At 50.5% G+C, this 19,720-nt stretch overlaps 4 protein-coding genes and 2 non-coding genes across 6 annotated transcripts; 3 read left to right on the top strand and 3 right to left on the bottom strand.

The window, feature by feature from the left end:
* Positions 1-539: 539 nt before the first annotated feature.
* On the top strand, positions 540-3,013 carry vps27 (ESCRT-0 subunit protein VPS27; the record flags this gene model as incomplete). The annotated part of the gene is made up of 5 exons (XM_033559913.2): positions 540-607; positions 685-817; positions 888-1,169; positions 1,241-2,012; positions 2,079-3,013. 5 exons carry the CDS (start codon positions 540-542, stop codon positions 3,011-3,013), a joined length of 2,190 nt encoding a protein of 729 aa, XP_033415804.2.
* Positions 3,014-3,833: 820 nt separating this feature from the next.
* Positions 3,834-5,774, bottom strand: ALT_4408 (uncharacterized protein; the record flags this gene model as incomplete). The annotated part of the gene is made up of 1 exon (XM_033559914.2): positions 3,834-5,774. One exon carries the CDS (start codon positions 5,772-5,774, stop codon positions 3,834-3,836), a length of 1,941 nt encoding a protein of 646 aa, XP_033415805.1.
* A 909-nt stretch (positions 5,775-6,683) lies between these two features.
* ALT_t091 lies at positions 6,684-6,764 on the top strand. The gene has a single exon. It is a non-coding gene; the product is annotated as a tRNA-Ser (tRNA).
* Positions 6,765-6,916: 152 nt separating this feature from the next.
* ALT_t090 lies at positions 6,917-7,003 on the bottom strand. Its single transcript is given in 2 exon segments — positions 6,917-6,951; positions 6,967-7,003. It is a non-coding gene; the product is annotated as a tRNA-Asp (tRNA).
* Positions 7,004-7,291: 288 nt separating this feature from the next.
* ALT_4407 (BTB domain and ankyrin repeat protein) lies at positions 7,292-12,887 on the bottom strand (the record flags this gene model as incomplete). Its single annotated transcript, XM_033559915.2, has 5 exons — positions 7,292-9,032; positions 9,084-9,201; positions 9,260-12,359; positions 12,431-12,479; positions 12,556-12,887. 5 exons carry the CDS (start codon positions 12,885-12,887, stop codon positions 7,292-7,294), a joined length of 5,340 nt encoding a protein of 1,779 aa, XP_033415806.2.
* Positions 12,888-15,604: 2,717 nt separating this feature from the next.
* On the top strand, positions 15,605-18,760 carry ALT_4406 (autophagy-related protein 13; the record flags this gene model as incomplete). The annotated part of the gene is made up of 2 exons (XM_089599741.1): positions 15,605-15,838; positions 16,118-18,760. The coding sequence occupies 2 exons, from the start codon at positions 15,605-15,607 to the stop codon at positions 18,758-18,760; spliced, it is 2,877 nt and encodes a 958-aa protein (XP_089456079.1).
* Positions 18,761-19,720: the final 960 nt, after the last annotated feature.

The raw sequence follows: 19,720 nt of genomic DNA, 5'->3' as shown, positions 1-19,720 counted from the left end.
AACTGCGGGACGTTTCTGGGGTATGCGCAGTCGGCGTAATGACCGTATTAAAACAGGTCTTGGTATTACTCGCCGCCTTGTCCGATGACGCCACATGCTTTTTCTGCCTCGCCTGAATTATTGACCTAAACTCGGAAAATCGACACCTTAGGAATCAAGCACCAACTGTGCTCTAGCCAATGACTATGCCACATGGGGCAGCTTCTTGTCTTACTAAGCAGGTCTCGCCAGTTACAGCCTCCACTCTTGTACCGCATTGCCTAAGGTACCTACCTACCTATCGATGGATCTGCCTGGAGCTTGGTTTGATACATGCATCAACACCTTCGCCTTCGTCCGTCTTCCTATCGATGACCTGATTATTCTCTGTGAACCTTTCAATCTATTGGATTGATCCTTCAGTGAGGCCGCTGTACTCGGGTTTCTGCATCTACTTCTGTGATTGACTACCCCTCACCGTTGTTTCTCAACGTCATCAATCCCCTTCTCCGCTCTCATCAATCAAATAGCGATTTTGAGGCTTTTCTAACACCGTCAACATGGCGGGTTGGTTTTCCTCTACTTCTCCTCTCGACGAGCAGGTTGAGCGTGCGACATCATCATCGCTGTATGTTTTCTTTGATTTTGAGTTCTCCCAGTAGTCGAAGCTGCCCGGGCCATAACTAACCGCCTCGATTCAAATAGAGAGGACATTGCTCTCAACCTCGAGATCTCCGACCTTATCCGATCGAAAAGCGTCCAGCCCAAAGAAGCGATGAGATCACTCAAACGGCGGCTAGAAAACAGGAATCCAAACGTGCAGATTGCGACATTGAAGGTTGTATACCTATGACTCGAGACCTCGGTGGGATCTATTCTTGATGCTGATGTGCCTGACATCTCTCTAGTTAACCGATACGTGCGTGAAGAATGGCGGCTCCCATTTTCTGGCGGAAATCGCGTCGCGCGAGTTTATGGATAATCTTGTGTCTCTCCTCACGGCGGAGGGGGCTCCCTTGAATACTGATGTGAAGGAGAAGATGCTGGAACTCATTCAGGACTGGGCTATGGCGGCCCAAGGCCGCATGGATCTCAACTATCTAGGCGAGACCTACCGCAGGCTGCAGAGCGAGGGCTTCCGCTTCCCCCCAAAGAATGAGATTAGTGGGAGTATGTTGGAAAGCAGTGCGGTATGTTTGCGTCCGTCCCATGGTGCGGATCTTGTCTTGAAGCTAACGTTCAAATTCCTTCGGAAATACAGCCTCCTGAGTGGATCGATTCCGACGTTTGTATGCGCTGCCGTACACCATTCAGTTTCATGAATCGCAAACACCATTGCCGCAATTGTGGTAATGTCTTCGATGCTCAGTGCTCCAGCAAAACCCTTCCCCTGCCTCACTTGGGAATACTGCAGCCCGTTCGTGTCGATGATGGGTGCTATGCCAAATTGACATCAAAGTCATCCTTGCCATCTAATTTGTCAGACCGATCTGCGTTCAAGAACCACTCAATAACCAAGGCAAATGCGATGGAGCCTCGCGGCGCAAGGGCAGAAGGGGGCTTTGATGATGACCTGCGGCGGGCGCTTCAACTGAGCTTGGAAGAGGCTCAAAACAAGGGCTCTTCTGGCTACGTGCCATCAACTAGGATCAATGACAAACCGGCAAAGACGACTACTCAAGCCAACCATGAGGAGGAGGAAGACGCGGACTTGAAAGCCGCCATCGAGGCTTCCCTGCGGGACATGGAGGAACACAAGAAGAAGCATGCGGCCGCCCTGAAGAGTAATGCAGCCGCGGCCGAATCTTCCTCTCGTGATACTACCACCGCAACGCCCTTGCCCAAAAATCCCTATGAGTTGAGCCCGGTCGAGGTAGAAAACATTCATCTGTTCGCCGCCCTCGTTGACCGTTTACAACATCAACCTCCGGGGACTATCTTACGGGAACCTCAAATTCAAGAGCTGTACGAGAGTATCGGTGCTCTCAGACCCAAGCTTGCCCGCAGCTATGGGGAGACTATGAGCAAGCATGGTAAGTGGATTATCTCCGTTGGTAGGAGGTTTTATTATCATTCGAAGGTTGACTGACAGCCCATAGATACTCTTCTTGACCTGCATGCGAAGCTGTCTACGGTGGTGCGGTATTACGATCGCATGTTAGAGGAACGATTATCAAGTGCATACTCGCAGCATTCGCTCGGATACGGGACTGTGCCAGGCGGTTCCCCATACCCCAATATGTATCCTACAATGCCTTCCCACATCCCGGAGGGTAAAACTGGAGCCGAAAACTTTTATTACGGCAACCCGGTTGCCGATAGGGCGCCCCCAGTGGGTAACACTTATGGATACCCTCAGTCCAGCAGGGATATTCGCGAGCCAGCTGCAGCTCCCAGCGGCCCGATCAGCTCCGGCATGTATAACCAACCCAGTCAGGCGGTGCCTCAAAATCCACCTTGGAATGGAAACGCTCCTTCTGTCGCTTCACCTCAACCATCCGCTCCCTCCACTCCTTTCCCCAACAACCCTTCAGGATATCCTGGCCCTTCTGCTTCGACGCAATACTACGCGTCCGCACCGCATCCAGAACAAGATCCAAATGCATATTCAAGTCCCCGGCCTGGAGAGACAGACATATCTCACCAGCCGTCGCCAAACATGCGACGAGATTCTTACTATCAATCAGCTGGAGCGCCTGTCACTGCGCGGGCGAGCGCACCGGAACAATCTCCGCCTACAGACCAGGGCCAGTCTCCAGCTTATATGCAATACGGAGATTCTCATCCAGTGCCATCGACTGGTCAACCTACCCCTCAGCATCAGCCTATGGCGCCTCCCCCCCAGTCATACTACTTCCAGCAACAACCTCCACAAGGCGCACCGCTTCCAACACACTCGCAGACTCCAGGTGCGCCATATGGAACGTATCCTGGCGGAGATGTTTCCCCAATTGGTGCGCCTGCACCTCCGGTGCATTATCAACAAGTAGCGCCAACCAAACCGGCCGTTGAGGAAAGTCTGATTGAGCTGTAGAAGGTCCCATGACTGAACTGGCGATGTATAGCATTCTTGTGGCCGCTTTTCCTCTCCTTTATACAGCAGCACCTGCTCATGGTTGTTGGCCTTTTGTGACCATTATGATACCAGACGATTTGAAAGATTTTAGTATATGAGATTGGACACCCATTGGTTTCTGCATTAACATTCACTACTTCTACTCTTGATGCCCCTAGCCAGCTTTTGTTTGCTTATACTTGTACTTTGTAGACTATTATGCTTTCAAGTGCGAGAACAGATAAACGCTTGGAACACCTGAAACTCGGCTGCGTATTATAGGCCGATGTGGTCAAGCAAAATCATACTTCTCGCTGCATATCTTACCTTCGTTTATTTCGCTGCCTCTTATTCCTGGGATGGTTGTCTCGATCATAAAAGTGCCATTAGCAACTTGTTCATTTGTGAATATTGGAAATGTTGCAAAGTGCTTATATGATTTATTCTGTCTGGTTCGTTACACTGTTCATTATTGAGGATGACGAAATCTATCCACATCTTACAAGCGCCAATGGTGAAAAAAGCTTGGTACAGGAAGGACCATGGGGGAAAGCAGTCAAAGAAGAGAGATAAGGAAACATAAAAAAAAATACATCAAATGCTATTCCATGCCAGCCATTGGCGCAGTAGGATATCCCGAATTTGGTAATAAATGCTCGTAAGCTAAAGCCATAAGCGATGCACCGGACGCCGTTAGTGCTAGAATGGGAGCCAAATAAAGATGAATGAATAGAAGACAGAGGTAGAAAGGAGTAAAGGGGCAAGGCAAAAGGCATCGCCGGGTGAAAGATGGTATCATCTAGCCATGGGTAGCTACCTCGCGGCTCTCCCACATGCGGCGAATCATCATATCTGATTCACTAGTGAAATAGCTGTCGCCAAAGTCCTCGTCTACGGCGGTGGTCCCGTGAGCGCCTTCGTCAGAAGTCGACAAGATGCGCTGGGATGGGTGTTGGGATTTGTTGGAGTCGCTGGGCTCGTCGGCATCTTCGAGGTATGTTTGTGACACCGATTTCTTCAAGTCCGAAGTCTTTCTGCTGATGAGTTGTCGTGGCTCCGGGCTTGGCGAGTCTCTTTGCTGCTTCCCAACTTGTTGTAGTTGTGCGAGTGCAGGTGCCGACTTAATTGGTTTGCCCAGTGCCGATGTACGGTCGGGATTGTAGGTTATAGGAGCCTTGGAGTCATTAAGGATAGCCGCCAAGCGGGCGAAACTGTCGCCTGTTGGAGACTGGAATCTTCGGACGACGCTAAGTTCCAACGCGATTTTCTCGTATGCCTTCCGGATGTGCTTGGCTTCCGTATCTCCGCCGGTTCGGGAGGAGCCGTTGACGAGCGCTCTGCTGGCCTCGTAGACGCCTGACCCTGCGCGGCCATGCGATGCTATGAAGGCCGTGTCCATTGCCGAGGGAGAGACTGCTGTGGACATGCCATGGCTGTCGGGAGGAGAGGTATTTAAAGCAGCAGTTCGTTGCAGCCAAAGCTTCTGCTGGGTCCGAGAGGGGGGCTCAGCGCCTGGTGGTCGCGAAGGGGGCGATGCTTTGTGCTTTCCTATCCCGTGGTTCGGAGACGGTGGTGTCTGCGGATGATAATGTGGAAGAAAAGACGATGGTGTATTTGGGTCTGAATCCGTGCGCGATGATGCGTGGGGGCGGGTCTTATTGTTAATGATGAATCTCGAAACACCCCCTTCCATAGACGATGATGTTGCATTCGTCTGATTCCCCGGCGTATTCGCGAGCGTAGTGGTTGATGAGGATAGAGGGCGTCGTAAGCCGTCGGGACCGGCGAGATTGGTCAAGGAAGCATTCCGAGATATGGTGTCAACGGGAGCTGGCTTCACTGTTGCAGAAATAGAAGACATCGCGGGAGGTGCTCTAGCAGAATGTGAAGGGCTTAACAAACGGGCCGCGATGTCGCTGTGCTCAGGCAGAGGGGCAATCTCTTCCTTCTGCTCCTCAGGCTCCGAGACAGGCTGCTCCTGGGGTTGATCGTTCTCGTCAGGAGAGTGATCGTCACGCGCGAAGCTCCTACAGGCTGATTCCGGCAAGCTGCTCGCGGCACGAGGCACCTGAGGATACGGGCGCTTGACAAAGGTGAGGGGGTCCACCAGCACGGCAGTATTCTCCACGCTATCTTTGGATTGCGCAACTGAGCTGCGTCTCGTGCTCTCAGGAGACTGAGTAGTATCTTCCCACTCACCCTCGTCGTCGTCGTCGTCGTTGTCTGAAACTACTAATTCAAAGCCAACGGTCTTCTTCTTCCCAGAACTGGTTGCTGGGCGATCTGTTACCAATGCTTTCTTTGCCAGAACACCAGAGGAATTGCGTCGAGGGTTTCGCAGAGCAGGGCTCGAGTTATTTCTTTTAATTGACGATGTCGCGGCCTGGCCAGCGTCCAACCCACTGTCCCAACGTACGTGGTGACCGCCGCGTGGACTTGCCGCTGGTGTCGCTGGTGCTGACTTCTTCCGTTGATGATGACGAATAGTTGCTTCGGTTGTAATGTGTCCAGCAGAAGTATGCCGCTGGAGCTTGTTTAAGTTCTTTCCGAAAGATGGGTTGCGACCGTGACTGCGATGACCGCCACCGACGACATGTGCTCGGGGACGGTGGGCAGGCGCTTTCTGAGGATGGGTGTCTGACGAGTCTGACGAGGTACGCGTGACGACAGCGTGCGACGAAAGAGCACGGCGGGCCAGACCCGGGCGCTTAACAGGGGAGGAGGTGTTGGAGGTCGGCATGGCGGGCAGCAAGGCCAGCGCTGGTGCAGGTAAGGGCTCGCACAGATGGCACGGATGCAGCTCCGAAACGGGCAACAAGCAGCTGCCGGGGGGTTGTGTACGGTCGATCAACTATCGATGTGAAGGGGGCATCAAACGCCACGATTTGACTTTCAATTGAGACCGAAAACAAGTACACTGGCAAAGCAAAGCCGCAGAGCCAACGGGAAATATCGGCGGTCGATCAAGGAAAAAGAAAAGCAATGAGCGAGAATGAAGGAGTGCTGCTGTAATCGCTGGTTGCTGCTGGTTGCTTCTGTTGCTGCTAGAGACGCGGGGGCTGAAGCAATAATTGGCTGGATGGAGGAACAGGCAAAGTTACACTGCACGTGAGACAAGAGGGCCCGCACGAGGACCGAAGTGGCGAGGCTCTTGAAGAAATGATCGCCAAGTTGATCGATCAAATTGAAGGATCAGGGGAGTTGGAGCAGAGCAGATGAAACACTGAAACGAAGATCAAAGACAGGAATATGACGGCGAAGAGAAGGTCGGGTCGTAGTGGAGGTGAGAAGTATGAGAGAGTGAAGAGCGGTACAGGATACGGAAAGCAGAAATAGGAATACAACACAGTTGGATAGATACTACGGGAGGAGTCGTCTCCACTTGCATCGCCAGTTCTAGACCAGGAGTGGTGAGTGGTATTCATCACTTTCCATGCTACGTACGCAAGAGAATAAAGTCCTGTTACAATACTACAGATCAGTCTGGTCGGATATGCATACCTTCTATCTGACGTGCATGTATGATACCGAGTACGGAGTAAAGTATGGAGTACTCTCTCCCCAACCATACAGCACTACTTAGCCGATCAAAATGCTGTCTGAGGTAGCTATTTATATATTAATGAATAGATTTCATTACAATGTATTAGTCAGTGTGCCCGAGTGGTTAAGGGGAGTGATTAGAAATCACTTGGCTTCGGCCGCATAGGTTCGAGTCCTATCGCTGACGGCAGTTTTTTTGGTTTTGTTCCCTTGTTTTAAATAAAAACGGATGGAAAATTAGTTTACATCATCGCAACATCGGTACATTTTTTTTTGGGCGGTTAACAAGCTAGAACAGACTAGTAAGAATAGAATTACCCCGGGGGGAAAAAAGGAAATCTCCCCGACAGGGAGTCGAACCCTGGTCTCCCGCGCTCGTTCTCTATGAGTGACAAGCGGAAATCATGACCGTTAGACCATCGAGGATATTTATTGGTGCTTCATTCTAACTTTGAATAGTTGGAGTAAAAGCTGCTCTGAGCACAGATTTGTATGACCAATATGACCAAAGTCCTTATTAGCGTTCGAAACGAAATATTGTTTGATGCCCAATATACTAATTCAGTGATTTAAGTCTATCCAGTGCTTGTTGCTCAAATATACATTTCGTCCCATGACATGTGAGAATGACAAGTGGTGTACAAACCGAGCGGTGCCGACGGGGTATGTAAAGAAAGGGTCGTTAAGGAACATGTTTCATGTCGAAGGGGATGATCAATGAACGGTCTGGCCTGACGCAGTTCGGTCGCGTTCTTTTCCCTTCCTCGGATGGCCTCCTCTGCCGCCGCGACGAGAATTGGCGCCGGCAGCGTTCGCATGATTTCCGTTCGTTTCGGGTTGAACGTTGTCCCGACGAGAGTCCGAGGTCTTCTGCCCGTTTTGGCCCTTCGCCTGAGACAGCTGTTGAGTCAATCCCGAAGGGCCAGCAGCATTCTCTGGACCCTTGCCACGCTTCTTGCGATTGTTTGATCCTCTACCGCGTCCGCCGCGACCAACTCTACCTTCGCTCTCCTTTTGACTGGCTGTGGTTGAATCAGGCTCCGGTATCCCTTGAACACGCCTGCTCTCTTTGTCCCACCATTCCTGAAACTCCTGTTCCAGCTGAATATCTTGAAGATTATGCTTAGCTGTTGCTGCCTCTCGCAGCTCATCCTTTTCGGTCTGCTGTTGCATTAAGATCGCAGCCAAGGACAGCGAGTTAGGTGAAGGGGAATGGAAACTCGTCTGGTACGGTTCCGAGCGTGGTAAGTGGCGTATGGATTTAATGGGAGTCTGAGCACTAGCCAGACCATTGGGAGATGTCGAGGGCCCGGCTGCGGCTGGGCCCTGTGGCGAAGGCTTAATGGCTGGCTGCGGGCCGCCAGAGACACTGCGGCCTTGGCCAGGTGCTGGTGTTGCGCTTGGTGTCGCGCTTGGTGTCGATCTGGGCGGCGGCGTCCCAGCAAGGGTTTGACGGAGGGTCATAGAAGGCTTCTGAGCGAACTTTGACGGTTGAGAGGATTCCCCATCCTTTCCATGAGATCCAAAAGGAGTACCAGGCTTGGGAGTACCAGGCTTGTCTGGTGATTTGACCGGAGCAGAGAGTTTCCATGGGTTCTGTGGTGCCTCCTTCGCTTTCTCCTGAGCCGCAAGCTTCTCCTGCAATTGCTGCTGTTGGAGCTTCTTCCTTTCCTTCTGAGACAGCTTGGGGGTAAAGTTGTTGCTGTTCTCACGGCGAGCGGACATGCCAAGGCTTAGATTGGACACCCTTCTCTCCGAGGTCTCGGACATAATATCCTTCAAATCTTTCTTCGGAGTCGAGATAGCCGACGAAGCCCACGGTGTTTGGGTTGGGCTGGAGACGAGATAACCATTCTTCTTCTGTTCGAGTACTGCTGCTCTGAATGCCGACGGCGACTCCGAAAGGGCGTTCTCTTGAGGTGACTGCAACGATTCTCGCAGGACATTCGAATCATTGTTGAACGATTGCTTGTCACCGAGGCTTGTGCCTAAAGCTGGAAAATCTAGTGACGGCTCCGACGCCCTACCTTTGCGGATTGCTGTCTTTCCCTTGGCTGAATCTGCCGGTGACAACATGGGGTCGTCGTCCATCTGGAACATCAAGTCACTGGTTGATTGTCTGGACTTCAACATGGGACTACGAGGTATGTCCGAGTTCTCTTTAAGAAAAGCTGCTTTGGCCTTCTGCACTGACGGTGACGTAGCCACCTTATCGTCAGCGACGGGACGGGGCTTCTCCTCGTAGCTTTGAAGACAGTTGAGACGGTACTGGAGCCTCATCGAATCAATCATCCGCCGTCTATCCGCTTGTATCGATGCGACGAGTTCAGGGTACTTCTCAAACACATAGGCTTCAGAATTCCGTCCTCTCGATACTGGGAAGCTTGTCATTTGATTATCATGGCAAACAGTATCAAGGGCGTTAAGCAAGTTCTCGTCAAGGTCTCTGAGGTACCTACGCAGCGCGTTAAGATCTCCTCTTATATATGTAGGATTGCAAACCAACCTTTGCGCCAATACATCTTCCAGATTGAGGCAGATATACTCTAATGCAGCATCTTTGAACTCGCTCACCGCACACGGAGAAATCGAATTGAGGAGGCCGCATACGTTGGTCGTGGTTACTAGAGAATCTCAGTAAATGACGTCGTGAAACCAGATACCTTGAAGAGAATGTCATACCAAATTTGCCTAGCATCTTCTGACATACTTGCGCTAATCGGTCGATCATCAGTTCATTCGCTATGAACGCGACATCAAGTACTAGATCGATGAATCCGTCCAGCGATTGCGATCGGACCTCATCAAAAAGCTGCTCCTCCGCGTCCGTATAGATATAACGAAGAACAAACTCAAAGACGGGCCGGTCTATGTGTTTGAGATCAACGCGAATGCTGTCATTTACACTCGTACGGCGCGATGATAGCCATCTTCCGCCAGAGCGGCCGTTGAACAAGGTGTCGAAAAATGGGCATCTCTGGCAAAGTACTTGACTGTGAGCCTTCATTGTTTCGCCGTTGAGCTCTATGATTACATCAGAGCTCTCGAAGAAAGTCGGATCGTTAAACGCATGGGCCATATCAAATTTCAGACTCTGCGTAGGCTCTATCATGAGCCGCGCAGCTCGTTCCAAGGTTGGCAGGCCAAGGTACGTTGCGATCCGCATAACCTCAGAGCGGACTTGGCGATATCTTGACGCATTTGCAGCCGAAGCTCTCATCTGGTGCCATACGTCCAACACATTGTCTGCATATAAGAAAAAGGAGAGATTGAGGATCGTCAGAAAGTCCAATCCATTGAACCGCACATGGCATTGTCCATTTGGCCCATACTCAATGTCCAGAACATCAGGCAAAGAAAAGTAGTATGTCTGTCGAAACTCGTGGAAGGCCTTCCTGAGAACCGAGCTACGCCCGGTTAAAATAAATTCGTGAACTGGTATTCGCGCATCAGAAAGAGAGCTCAAGAGGAAAACGGTGCCCTCAGGTGCCTCGTTTCGGAGAGGCTGGAAGTAAGATTCAATGTCCGAAATCGACATTGCCGCTCTCTTCATTGCATCGGCGGATCCTCCATCCAAAAGAGCATCTGAGGCATCATCCGTCTTTAACGGAGTAACGGTGGATACTAGCGAAGCGAAGGGCGATAATGGGAGGAAGTCTTCCCACAATGTGCTTTGATCGACATTTATCTGCTCCTTGGTCACATCGCAGTCACGCTGCGCTACGGCGTAAGCCCCATAGGCGTTGCTGCACACCCCCACAACGCGAGACAGGCCTGGGACACGAGCAAATTTGTAATCCTTCGAAATTCCGTCCTTTGCCTTCCTGCGCTTCTCTTTCGTCCAGGCTGACCCGGAAGCCGTACATATAATGATGGACCCGTCTTGTCCGACGTCAACATCTGTGACGGCCATATGCGCCTTCTTCACAGTCCAAACACGGGCTGGGGCAGATAGAGAGTTGCGAGTCTTTGATGGATTTGTAGTCGAAGTCGAAGTCGGAGGATTTTCAGATCTATTAACGCGAACTGTGAAGACTTCGCCAGAGCTTGACCGTGCACAGATTGTATCGCCACCGGATCTCACCTGAACGATGCGATTGACCGATGTGTCATACCGTGTTGCCATGAAGCTGTTTCTAATGAAGCTTGAGCTAACGTCCAACGGAAATGAGATCCTAGAATAGCCATATTGGGAGAACACCCAAACTTCATGATTTTGGAGAAGAACGACTGTGGCGTGGTCAATGGCAGATACGCTTTGTATACCGGCGCTGAATAGGGACGCTCCAACGCGCCGAGGCGTAATCTGATATTCAAGGGATCGAGCGTCCGAATCGACTAATCCGAGTTGACCTTCGTTTTTACCGAAGGTATAAAGGCCAGAACTACTGAAGACCACAGAGTGGATCGCAGACGCAGCCACCCCGAGGATCACTTCTTTCTTGAATGGATTGAAGATCTGCCTCGGAGACATCTGCATGGGCACATCATCTCGACTCTGCGTTCGTGGAAGGCTATAACCGAGTTGTCCATACTTATTACTACCCCAGCTGAAAACCTCACCGTGCGCGGTTATCGCGAGGGTGTGGTCCTGGCCAAGAGCCACTGAAATAACTCTCTTATGAGCGAGCCCCCCTGTTTCGATGCACACGAAGCTGAACCTTGTCTGCTCGTCGCCAGTGCCTAATCGTCCGCCGGGACCAAACCCGCACAAGAAGAGATTTGACTCGGGATCATCGGTGAGGATAGCCGTATGAAGTTTAGACATGACAATGGCCTGAATCTTGATAGGCTTATTTTTTATCAAGGCTGGTAGGTCTGCGGTGCGAGTCACGTCTTGATGGGAAGACGGTGTACCGTCATCTAATTGCCGGTCCAGGAACTCACGATATAATCGGCGCAGAAGGTGCTCCGGGCGCTCAAGGTTGATTCTCACGGGAAACTGACGATCATCCTGATCTCCTAGACCAAGGTTCAGATTTTTGTTGCTGCCAAAAGTAAAGACTTCATCGGCAGCCAAATTCGTCCGCGGTTTTAGTGAACCTCGGCCGACACAGCTGTCTTCAGTTAAATCGTCTTGAAGGGACGGTGCATTCGAAGCGATGTCACTATGCTCCAGCTCTGAGGGGTCGAGAGATGCAGTGGAGGAAGTGATTCGTTTGATGTCTCGAGAAGCAATGGTAGCGCCGTATACTTCAAAAGGACTAAAACCTTCTCGATCTTTAATCTTAATCAGGCCTCCGCTTGGGTGACCCACGTTCCCTGACTTGCTGAAACCGGTTACATCACTTATGTCTCTAGCCATCAGGGCCTGTGCTATGGTAGCGTTGCCTGCGTAAAGCGCCCGATGCAGAGCTGTCCATCCGCTCTCCCAATCCTGCGCATACAAGTCAAGAAAGGGGATCTCGAGGAGAGATGTGGCGAAGTGAATAGCAGAGGGCTTCTGTGATGAAGAAACAAGGTGCAAGAGAGTTCTGCCATAGTGATCTCTCGTATTTAATTCTGCACGGGACAATGCCTTGCCGGGACGCGGGCCTCCAGTATTTCGATCAGGCGTGGTAGCTCCAGGAGATGTCCCGCTTAGCTTTTTGTCTTTTGAAGAGAGAAGAGAAGATGGTGTCACTCCACCGAGGCTTCCGGCCTTGAAGCCTGGGCTTCCTCCCGCGCCAAAAGGCCGCTGGCTGCCAGACGTATAACTGGCGTTCGCCAGACATCGCCGGAAGCTCTCAACATCGTCTCTCAAGAAAGATTCCCAGAGCGTGCTAATCATGTGCCCAAAGTGCTAGTATGTCAGAATCTCTTATCGACCCAGGACCAGAACGTCGTGGTAACCACCGAGGGTTAACGGCGCACTGGAAAGAGCTCTGCGGGCGACAAGAGAATTCTGTTGAACTGAGGGTATCTATGTGAACGAAGGGTCGACGCGAATTCGATATCTCTTTATGTTTGTCAGAGCGCAATATGGGTGTCCGAAGTACAAATCTTCCGTTCTCGCGAGAGACTCGAGGGCTTTGGGACTGAAAGAACTGTCGTAGATAGTGGGACGCGGTGGCGACGAGAGCGATGAATAATGAACGCGATAAGAAGCAACTTCAGGAAAATAGGGTTCCAGGGACGCAGGAAGGCTTTCGAGAGCGGTATGCGACTGCAGATTCAGGACAGTTGAGGCAACCCGAGGGCAATAAGGAGCGATTTTGTCGGCGTATATCAGGACAGCGAGACCTGTTCGTGCTGAATTCCCAGATGACTGTTGGAGCCGTGGATAAGACCATGCGGGTATCGGCCAATCGGAAGCTGTGCGCCCCTCCATGTTCCCAGACGAGAGGTCGAGAATTACTATCACAGTCGATTTGAGGTTCATTAACCCCTCATTCCACGATGAGCTGTTAGGTCGTGCGTAAGATAGCTTCTCTCCTTGTTTCTCGGTTGCTCTCTAATATCGTCCCGATGGGCCCGGATGGTCGGATTGGTGGGGAAACAGGAAAGGTTTATTGACATTCATACATACGCCGAGTATATATCTATAAGCATTTCTAACGTACCTACTAGGCACTAACACAGGGAACTCCTTCAACGTCTCAAGTACACCAAACCATCTGGCATTGATAACCGATTCTTATAGTTTACTAACATATATCTGACAGTCTGAGGCTAGCCGACTGTTTTTCGGGGTTGAGACTGGCGTTCGACCCAGATATCCTTTCGAAAAAGGTAAACGACCTGATCTTGCCGTTGGCATTTGCAGGGACTCGTTATAGCTCGAGTATAATTGAGCAACTTTTTGAGCTTCCTCCTGTCACCGAAAAGGGAACCCAATGACTGGGTCCTTCCAAGTGCTGTGGGAATGATCGTGTCCCGCTCGCTTGCTTCGCATGCACAAGTGATCATACAGAGACTGTGAAGGAAACTCATTTCTGCACGCATTCGTTCTACGCTTCTCGACTGTCATAGTCTCGATGACTAGGTGGAAATTGTCTTGGTCGATTGGAGACAGGATTCCCACTGACGACAGCTGTCGCGCGTCTATTGTTCGCTAGCAAGAAGACGATCTGCAGGTAAAAGGAAAACGAAGAAAAACGTTGGGGAAATTGAGATGCAAGGATCGATCAAACAGGGCCTAGGCCACAAGTAACATGCGTCTCAGAGAGCAGCATTATACACGCTGCATCGTGACCATCTGGTACCAAACAATGGCGCCCAGCCACTATCATTGTTGGCCCTTCAAATACATAGCTACTATTTACGCCAACCCGTCACCTGGAGCGAGAAGTGGGGTGGAGTGGACACATCCAAATTGGAGCTGCGAAGTCATCCATTGCTCCAACAAAGAAGTTGTCCTGGTAGCAAGCCGCTTACCTGCTTTAGTTCTGATTGTCGCAGTGGCACTTAAGCATCAGATCCCTAATAGCTGCATTGAAGTTTGAGTTACCGTCTCGGTTTGACGAATTTTCCTGTTCTTTGTAAGGTACTTTGTTTCCTACTACTGACAATCTCCCATTGAGAAGGGTTTCTTGGCTCTCAGTGAGCCAAGTCATGCGAATGCAGGTCTTTACCCCTGCTCAGTGGCTAGCAAGATATTGCAGACGAGGCGACCAGTCCCGGCCTCCTGGGGCTCAAGGACTGGGATACTGCAGAAGACACATAGCGGCACCCTCATATCCCGATGCCAAGCTCCGGGGAATTGGGCTAGACAGACACTGTTTCCATCTGAAGACGCAGATAGCGAAGCGAAAAAGATGGAAGCAGAGAAAAGATGATCTAGTCTGGAAATATAGCAGAAGCAGAAGTCATGGAGACTTATCATGTGTTCGTTAAGAAAGGCTGATGATCATCTTTAGCGTGAGCGGTTAACATGGCTAGAAGCTTTTGGTGCTTGGGTTATGGGAGGGACTAAGGTAAGGTACCTTGCAAGTTGCAACAGAGGAGGTATCATAAAGTTTACTTGCCATCTTAGAAGAAGAATAGGTGATCATCAGCTGCAGAAGTAAAAAGATTAATATCGTGATCAATAGATAATAGATATATCAACGACCACAGACTTACCAACACTATTAACTATGATACTGAGTTGTTACTATTCTTGAGCTGTCACTTCCTACAATACCCACCTGATCCACCTGACCTGTCTACCTTATCTGCCTGGGTTTATCAGCGTATCGGTGATCACTGCCTGTATCAAATTTTCGATACGATTACAACTCCTGTTTCCTTACCGCCTTTCTCCAAACTTCCCGTTTATCGCGGCTCTCGATTCTCTGGAGCCTTGACATACATTTCAATTACCCTGGTAAAAGACTTGGATGGAAATCTAGGTAGATTAATCCCTTACTGAAGCTAAAATCAACCAGTAGTAGGGCGTCTTCATTTGCTCTCTTATCTTCAACGTTCAGCCTGTTGTGGCACTCGTCAGCCTGACCGACCTCTTGGGGTCTTGCGAACCATCGAGTCACAGGGTGTGCGTCACAGACCCTCTGTTCCCCGTACGCTTGATCTCCTGTGCCTCACTGGGTCTTGCTTCCATTTCCTCATCCGCTATCTCTTCTCTGTCTCTCAACCTCCAAAGCATCATATTCTTTCTCATTCATCCATCCAATTTCTGCTTATCTCAACTTTAAGTGATCATGATCCCTTAAATCTATACAAGTTTCTCACAAAGTGAGAACGCCACACTTCCCCAGGAAGATAGTCACCGATGCGGAGAAGCTCCCAAGGTTGTCTAGACTGTATGCTCCGACTGCTCCAACATCCTGTTGCCTGAGCACCGCAAACGATGCTATCGATGATCACTATTAAATTTGAATCAGTGCCTGTCACTTAGCGCCTCACTTAATCTTGTCCTTTCTCATTCAGTCTTTCTCCATTTTCGTCCGTGCAGCTCTCTTTGATTGTTAGCATGGCCTTCTGTGCTGGATCCATCACCTTCCGTTTCCTTCTTGAATAATATACTCATATTAGTGAACTTCACATTGGCACAAATACCCGGAGCTGTACTGCACACAGGAGGATATCAAGTCAAGTTGTTGCGTAATGCATCAGCATCCTCGCTCGCCGGCGCCTGCAGCGCCGACCTCTTCAACGAGGTCAAATCGTTCAACAGATCACAGAGAGCTGGACACAGGCCCAAGCTCACCGGCTTCAGATGTCAGGATGAATAATGGCCGGGGCTTGGGTATTGAAACGGGGACTGAACCGTCTGAGCAAGTACAGCGAAACACACAACCTGCAAAGGAAGCAATGGCAAAGCTCAATCAGATCATAACGGTAAGCTCCTGGTTCTTCAAGATAATTGTATTCCACGTTGGGAAGACGCTAATTTAGTTTGGGTGCCTTTCACTAGAACTACCACACGAAAGCTGCGCTTATTATCTTACATTCGAGAGTCGACCTCCCTCCGTCGTTTAATAAGGGATCTGATACTCCAAGGGTGAATCGCTGGGTATGTTGGTCTTCGACCATTATGGATGCACTTTGCTTGTTTTTCGTGCGATTTGTTATTCATTGCAATTCGAAGCTTAGCTAATTGCTGTGGTTCCAATCTAGTTCAATGTCGAAATCGAAGATACAGATATTCTCCGGGAGCAACTGCGGATATGGAGGACATGTGATGCAACCGAGAATCGACCGCCGCCGTTGATTATCGAGACATACTTGGAGACGAAGGGACTCACAAACAATCAGAGCCTCGTGATCTTGGATGAGAATGGAAAGAGATGGGATGTCCTAGAAGCCTTTGCTGCTTCTGGTCAGGCGAGTCCTGTAAGACCACCGCTGTCAAACTCTGACGATGTCATTCTTGAGCGTTGGAGAGTTGAATTGGGTTCTGCAACCTCCAAACCACCCTCCGACCTCAGCTCTATCCTTCCGACCGTATACAAGAAAAGTATTGTCCTCTTCCGCTCTTTGTTCACATATTCCAAATTCCTGCCCGCATGGAAGTTTGCAAAACGCAATGGAAGACTTCGCAGCAACCCAGCTCTACAAATCAGATATAGGATCCTAGACGGGCGCACGGCTTCAGATCGCCGCAAAGTCGACCACTTGACTGTTCCGCTGTACGAGGGCAACAACAAAGTGGTGGAAACGTATAGCTTTGGGGTTACGGACTCACCTGCAGGCCCTTTCTCGGTTGAGGTCACTTATCGAACCAACTGTGACTTCCGAGTGGATGATTCTGAGGCTCTATTGAGTTCACGCTTTATGGGAGCCGACGATGAAATATTTCGTCCTTCGTTTCCGTCAAGGGATGTCAATAGAAAAGCTTTCAATGCTGAACCGGGGTCGGCGCCGTTGGAGAAAAGGACCGTCGAGGAACCCGACCCCGGTCGTGCGTATGGAAGCTTATCAACCTTCCATCATGTAGGGCCTCCGACGGGTGCAAGTCCCATATCAGCCCTTCGGGCTGCGAGAGAATATGTTACATCGTCACCATCACCACCACCTTCGGCTTCTAGGAGGCCTTTATCAGCTGTCAGAGCTGCACCAACTGGGCGCGCTGCTGCCCTCGCTGCGGAAGCCAGTCCTAGTCCCCTTAGGCGACCTTCTATCTCGTTCCAGCCATTCAAAGCGCCACCGCTTTCTGCTTCACCTTCTCTCATTGATCCGCCCCTCGGGGCCTCTCCTCGCTCCCGGCCGATAATAAGTGCACCAAGCTCAGAGCCCAAACACATGCCTCCTCCATCAGTAGCAGCCTCTGGGCGTAAGACTGGGCAAGCGGCTTCAGAGAATGCGATTGCGTCGTCCAACTCAGCGTCCCCAAGACCCGCACCTATTGCGAGATACAGCAGCGCCTTCAGCCACCGCCGTGGTAGACCTTCTTCAGGAGGAATAAACAAAATTGAGGATGACGCTTCTAGTGGTAAAGCAAGTGCAACATCGTCCGGCGCTCAGCCTGGCTCTGGGTTACTTGCGGAGGTCACTGGAACGAGCGCAGATTCTCTTCACGCAGATGATGAGAACATTTCCGAATTTTTGAAGATGCTCGACTTGCGGAAGGATCTGTTGAGTCCTTCGAATTCCTCCAACCTCGATGCCGTTGCTCGCAGGACGACGGTCACAAGTGCAGCCCTAACTCGATTCCAACGTATGCGTGACTCAAATGCCGCTCTCTCAGACTCAATGTCATCGTCCCTGCTTCTGCAACGTTCATCCAATGCCTCGAGCAAGCAACTCTCAGGAGTGCCACCAATGGTAGCTGGAGCATCCGTTTCCACGGCCTCTTCACCTGGGAAGCCTATATCACCTCATACCCCGCACACCCCGGCTATACCTTCTCGTCTAAGTTCAAACAGTATTGTCGATTACAATGATCCCGGGCACAGCAACCGAAGACTCCTTCATGGAGATCCCACCTCGCTGCCTGAGGATACCACGGGCGAAGAGGCATCCTTGGTGCATCGGCCTTCCACAGTTACTGCGATCGATATTCCGACATCTCCGCGCATCTTTCCTCCTACCTATCGTCGCTCTAGCTCTGCCGCTCAGAACCGGCGTTCTGTCGTGGCTGATGAGGAGGAAATTTTTCCTTTCAATATGCGCAGTGTCAGTCTTGGTGCGGAGGAGCGAACCAATGTCAGTTTGAGCACGCTGCATCGGCGGCACGAATACCAGAATGCCGCCACAAATCCTGAACAACAACAGGAGAGCCAGCGTTCTTCATCATCGTCGGACCAAGGTCCGACTGCGCTCCCGAGCCCGGCCAAGCGTGAAACCCGGTCACAGAGGGATGCGATTGTCTCTGGGCAGACGCCAGAATCATCCTCGTCTGCTAATCACAACTTGTATCAGCGGCGCTTAGGCCAGTTCCGTGGCCGAGGATCTTTTGTTGGCGCCCATTCCCTGAGCTCCGGCTCTAGCAGCTTAGCTCGTGGCGGTGGTATACCCACCTATCTTACTGAGCGCGACAATGACCGGGATGGCAACGCAAGCGGTAGCAATAGTGGTAACTCAACAACCGAAGAGCGACGAGGAGCTGGGCGCCGTGTCAGTGCGGGCCGCAACTATCCACCACATTCGGCGCAGGTCGAAGAGGATGAGCCTTTGCTGTTTGCCATGAGTGATTTCGGGGCTTCTAGAAGAAGCTTCGAAGAGGGAAGACAAGGCAATCATGGTGCTGACCCCGGTGGTTCGCGACGCGGCAGTGGCAGACGTGGTGCCGGCCTCCCGGGCTTCCACGTTTGGTCTTGATAAAACCAGGAATAAACGCTCAACGCGAGTTGCCGAACTTTTCTTGTTCTCGAATTACGTGAAGTTCCCACTACGAGCGCTCGTTCTACGATACAACCGGAATATTCTGAATATCGAGGACTTTCTCCAATGATCCATAAGCGCTGCGCGCTTCGATTGCATATTCAATTTCTGCAACTCTCTTTCTTCACTACCCCTCAGGATCATCTGTGAAGATGATCCTTCTTTTATCCTCCATCATCTTGATATGATTTCATGGTTACGGCATCGCCGAATCGCATACTCCAGTTCTGGATTTAGTTTGGCGCATTGTTTCCTCTTTTAAGTAATGAGCCTTCGATTTCTCTTTATGCCACCCGAGTGAGGCGGCTACCTCTATAGACTGAGCAAGACAGCAATTGCAGCTTATTGAGGAAATAGAATGACTCTTGTTTTCTTTTTCTTTTTTCTTTTTCATGTTTTCAAAAGATTGATCTTTGCTTTCGAGGGTGGTTTTCCTTTCCGCTTGGGCTTGCTACATTTCTTATCTCAGCCTGCAACTAGGCTTCTTATTCCCGTTGCAAGTGTGCTTTTGTCTCCTTTAGCATGTCCATATATACTTCTGTATTTTGAGCAACCTGGTTTCAGATTGGGTCTGATTTTGCCTAGGCGGGCCTGGAAACAGTTTTGGAGTAGGAGCTCAATCTGACGATGACGCAGATAATGCAATGAAAGAAAGACTTTTCAATCAGACAGTTCTAAATAGAGTCTCTTGACATATGCACGAGAAGCCGCCCTAAACCCATGTATAACGCCCCTCGTACTCCTTTTGTTGGTGCTGGTATATGTACATGAAACTTCTTCAAAACATGCGGATAAAACGTACCCTCTATAGCGCAGCTGATTGCAGTCAGTTGCAGAAGATGTGGGTCTAGAAGAATGGCAGATCCCTCGACCTAGTGCCGAAGACCCCCGAGGGGT

Source organism: Aspergillus lentulus (assembly GCF_001445615.1).
Source record: "Aspergillus lentulus DNA, contig: Alt08, strain: IFM 54703, whole genome shotgun sequence".
Taxonomy (NCBI): Eukaryota; Fungi; Ascomycota; class Eurotiomycetes; order Eurotiales; family Aspergillaceae; genus Aspergillus; species Aspergillus lentulus.
Note: the sequence above shows the minus strand (reverse complement) of the source record. Positions and strands in the feature narration are given on the sequence as shown.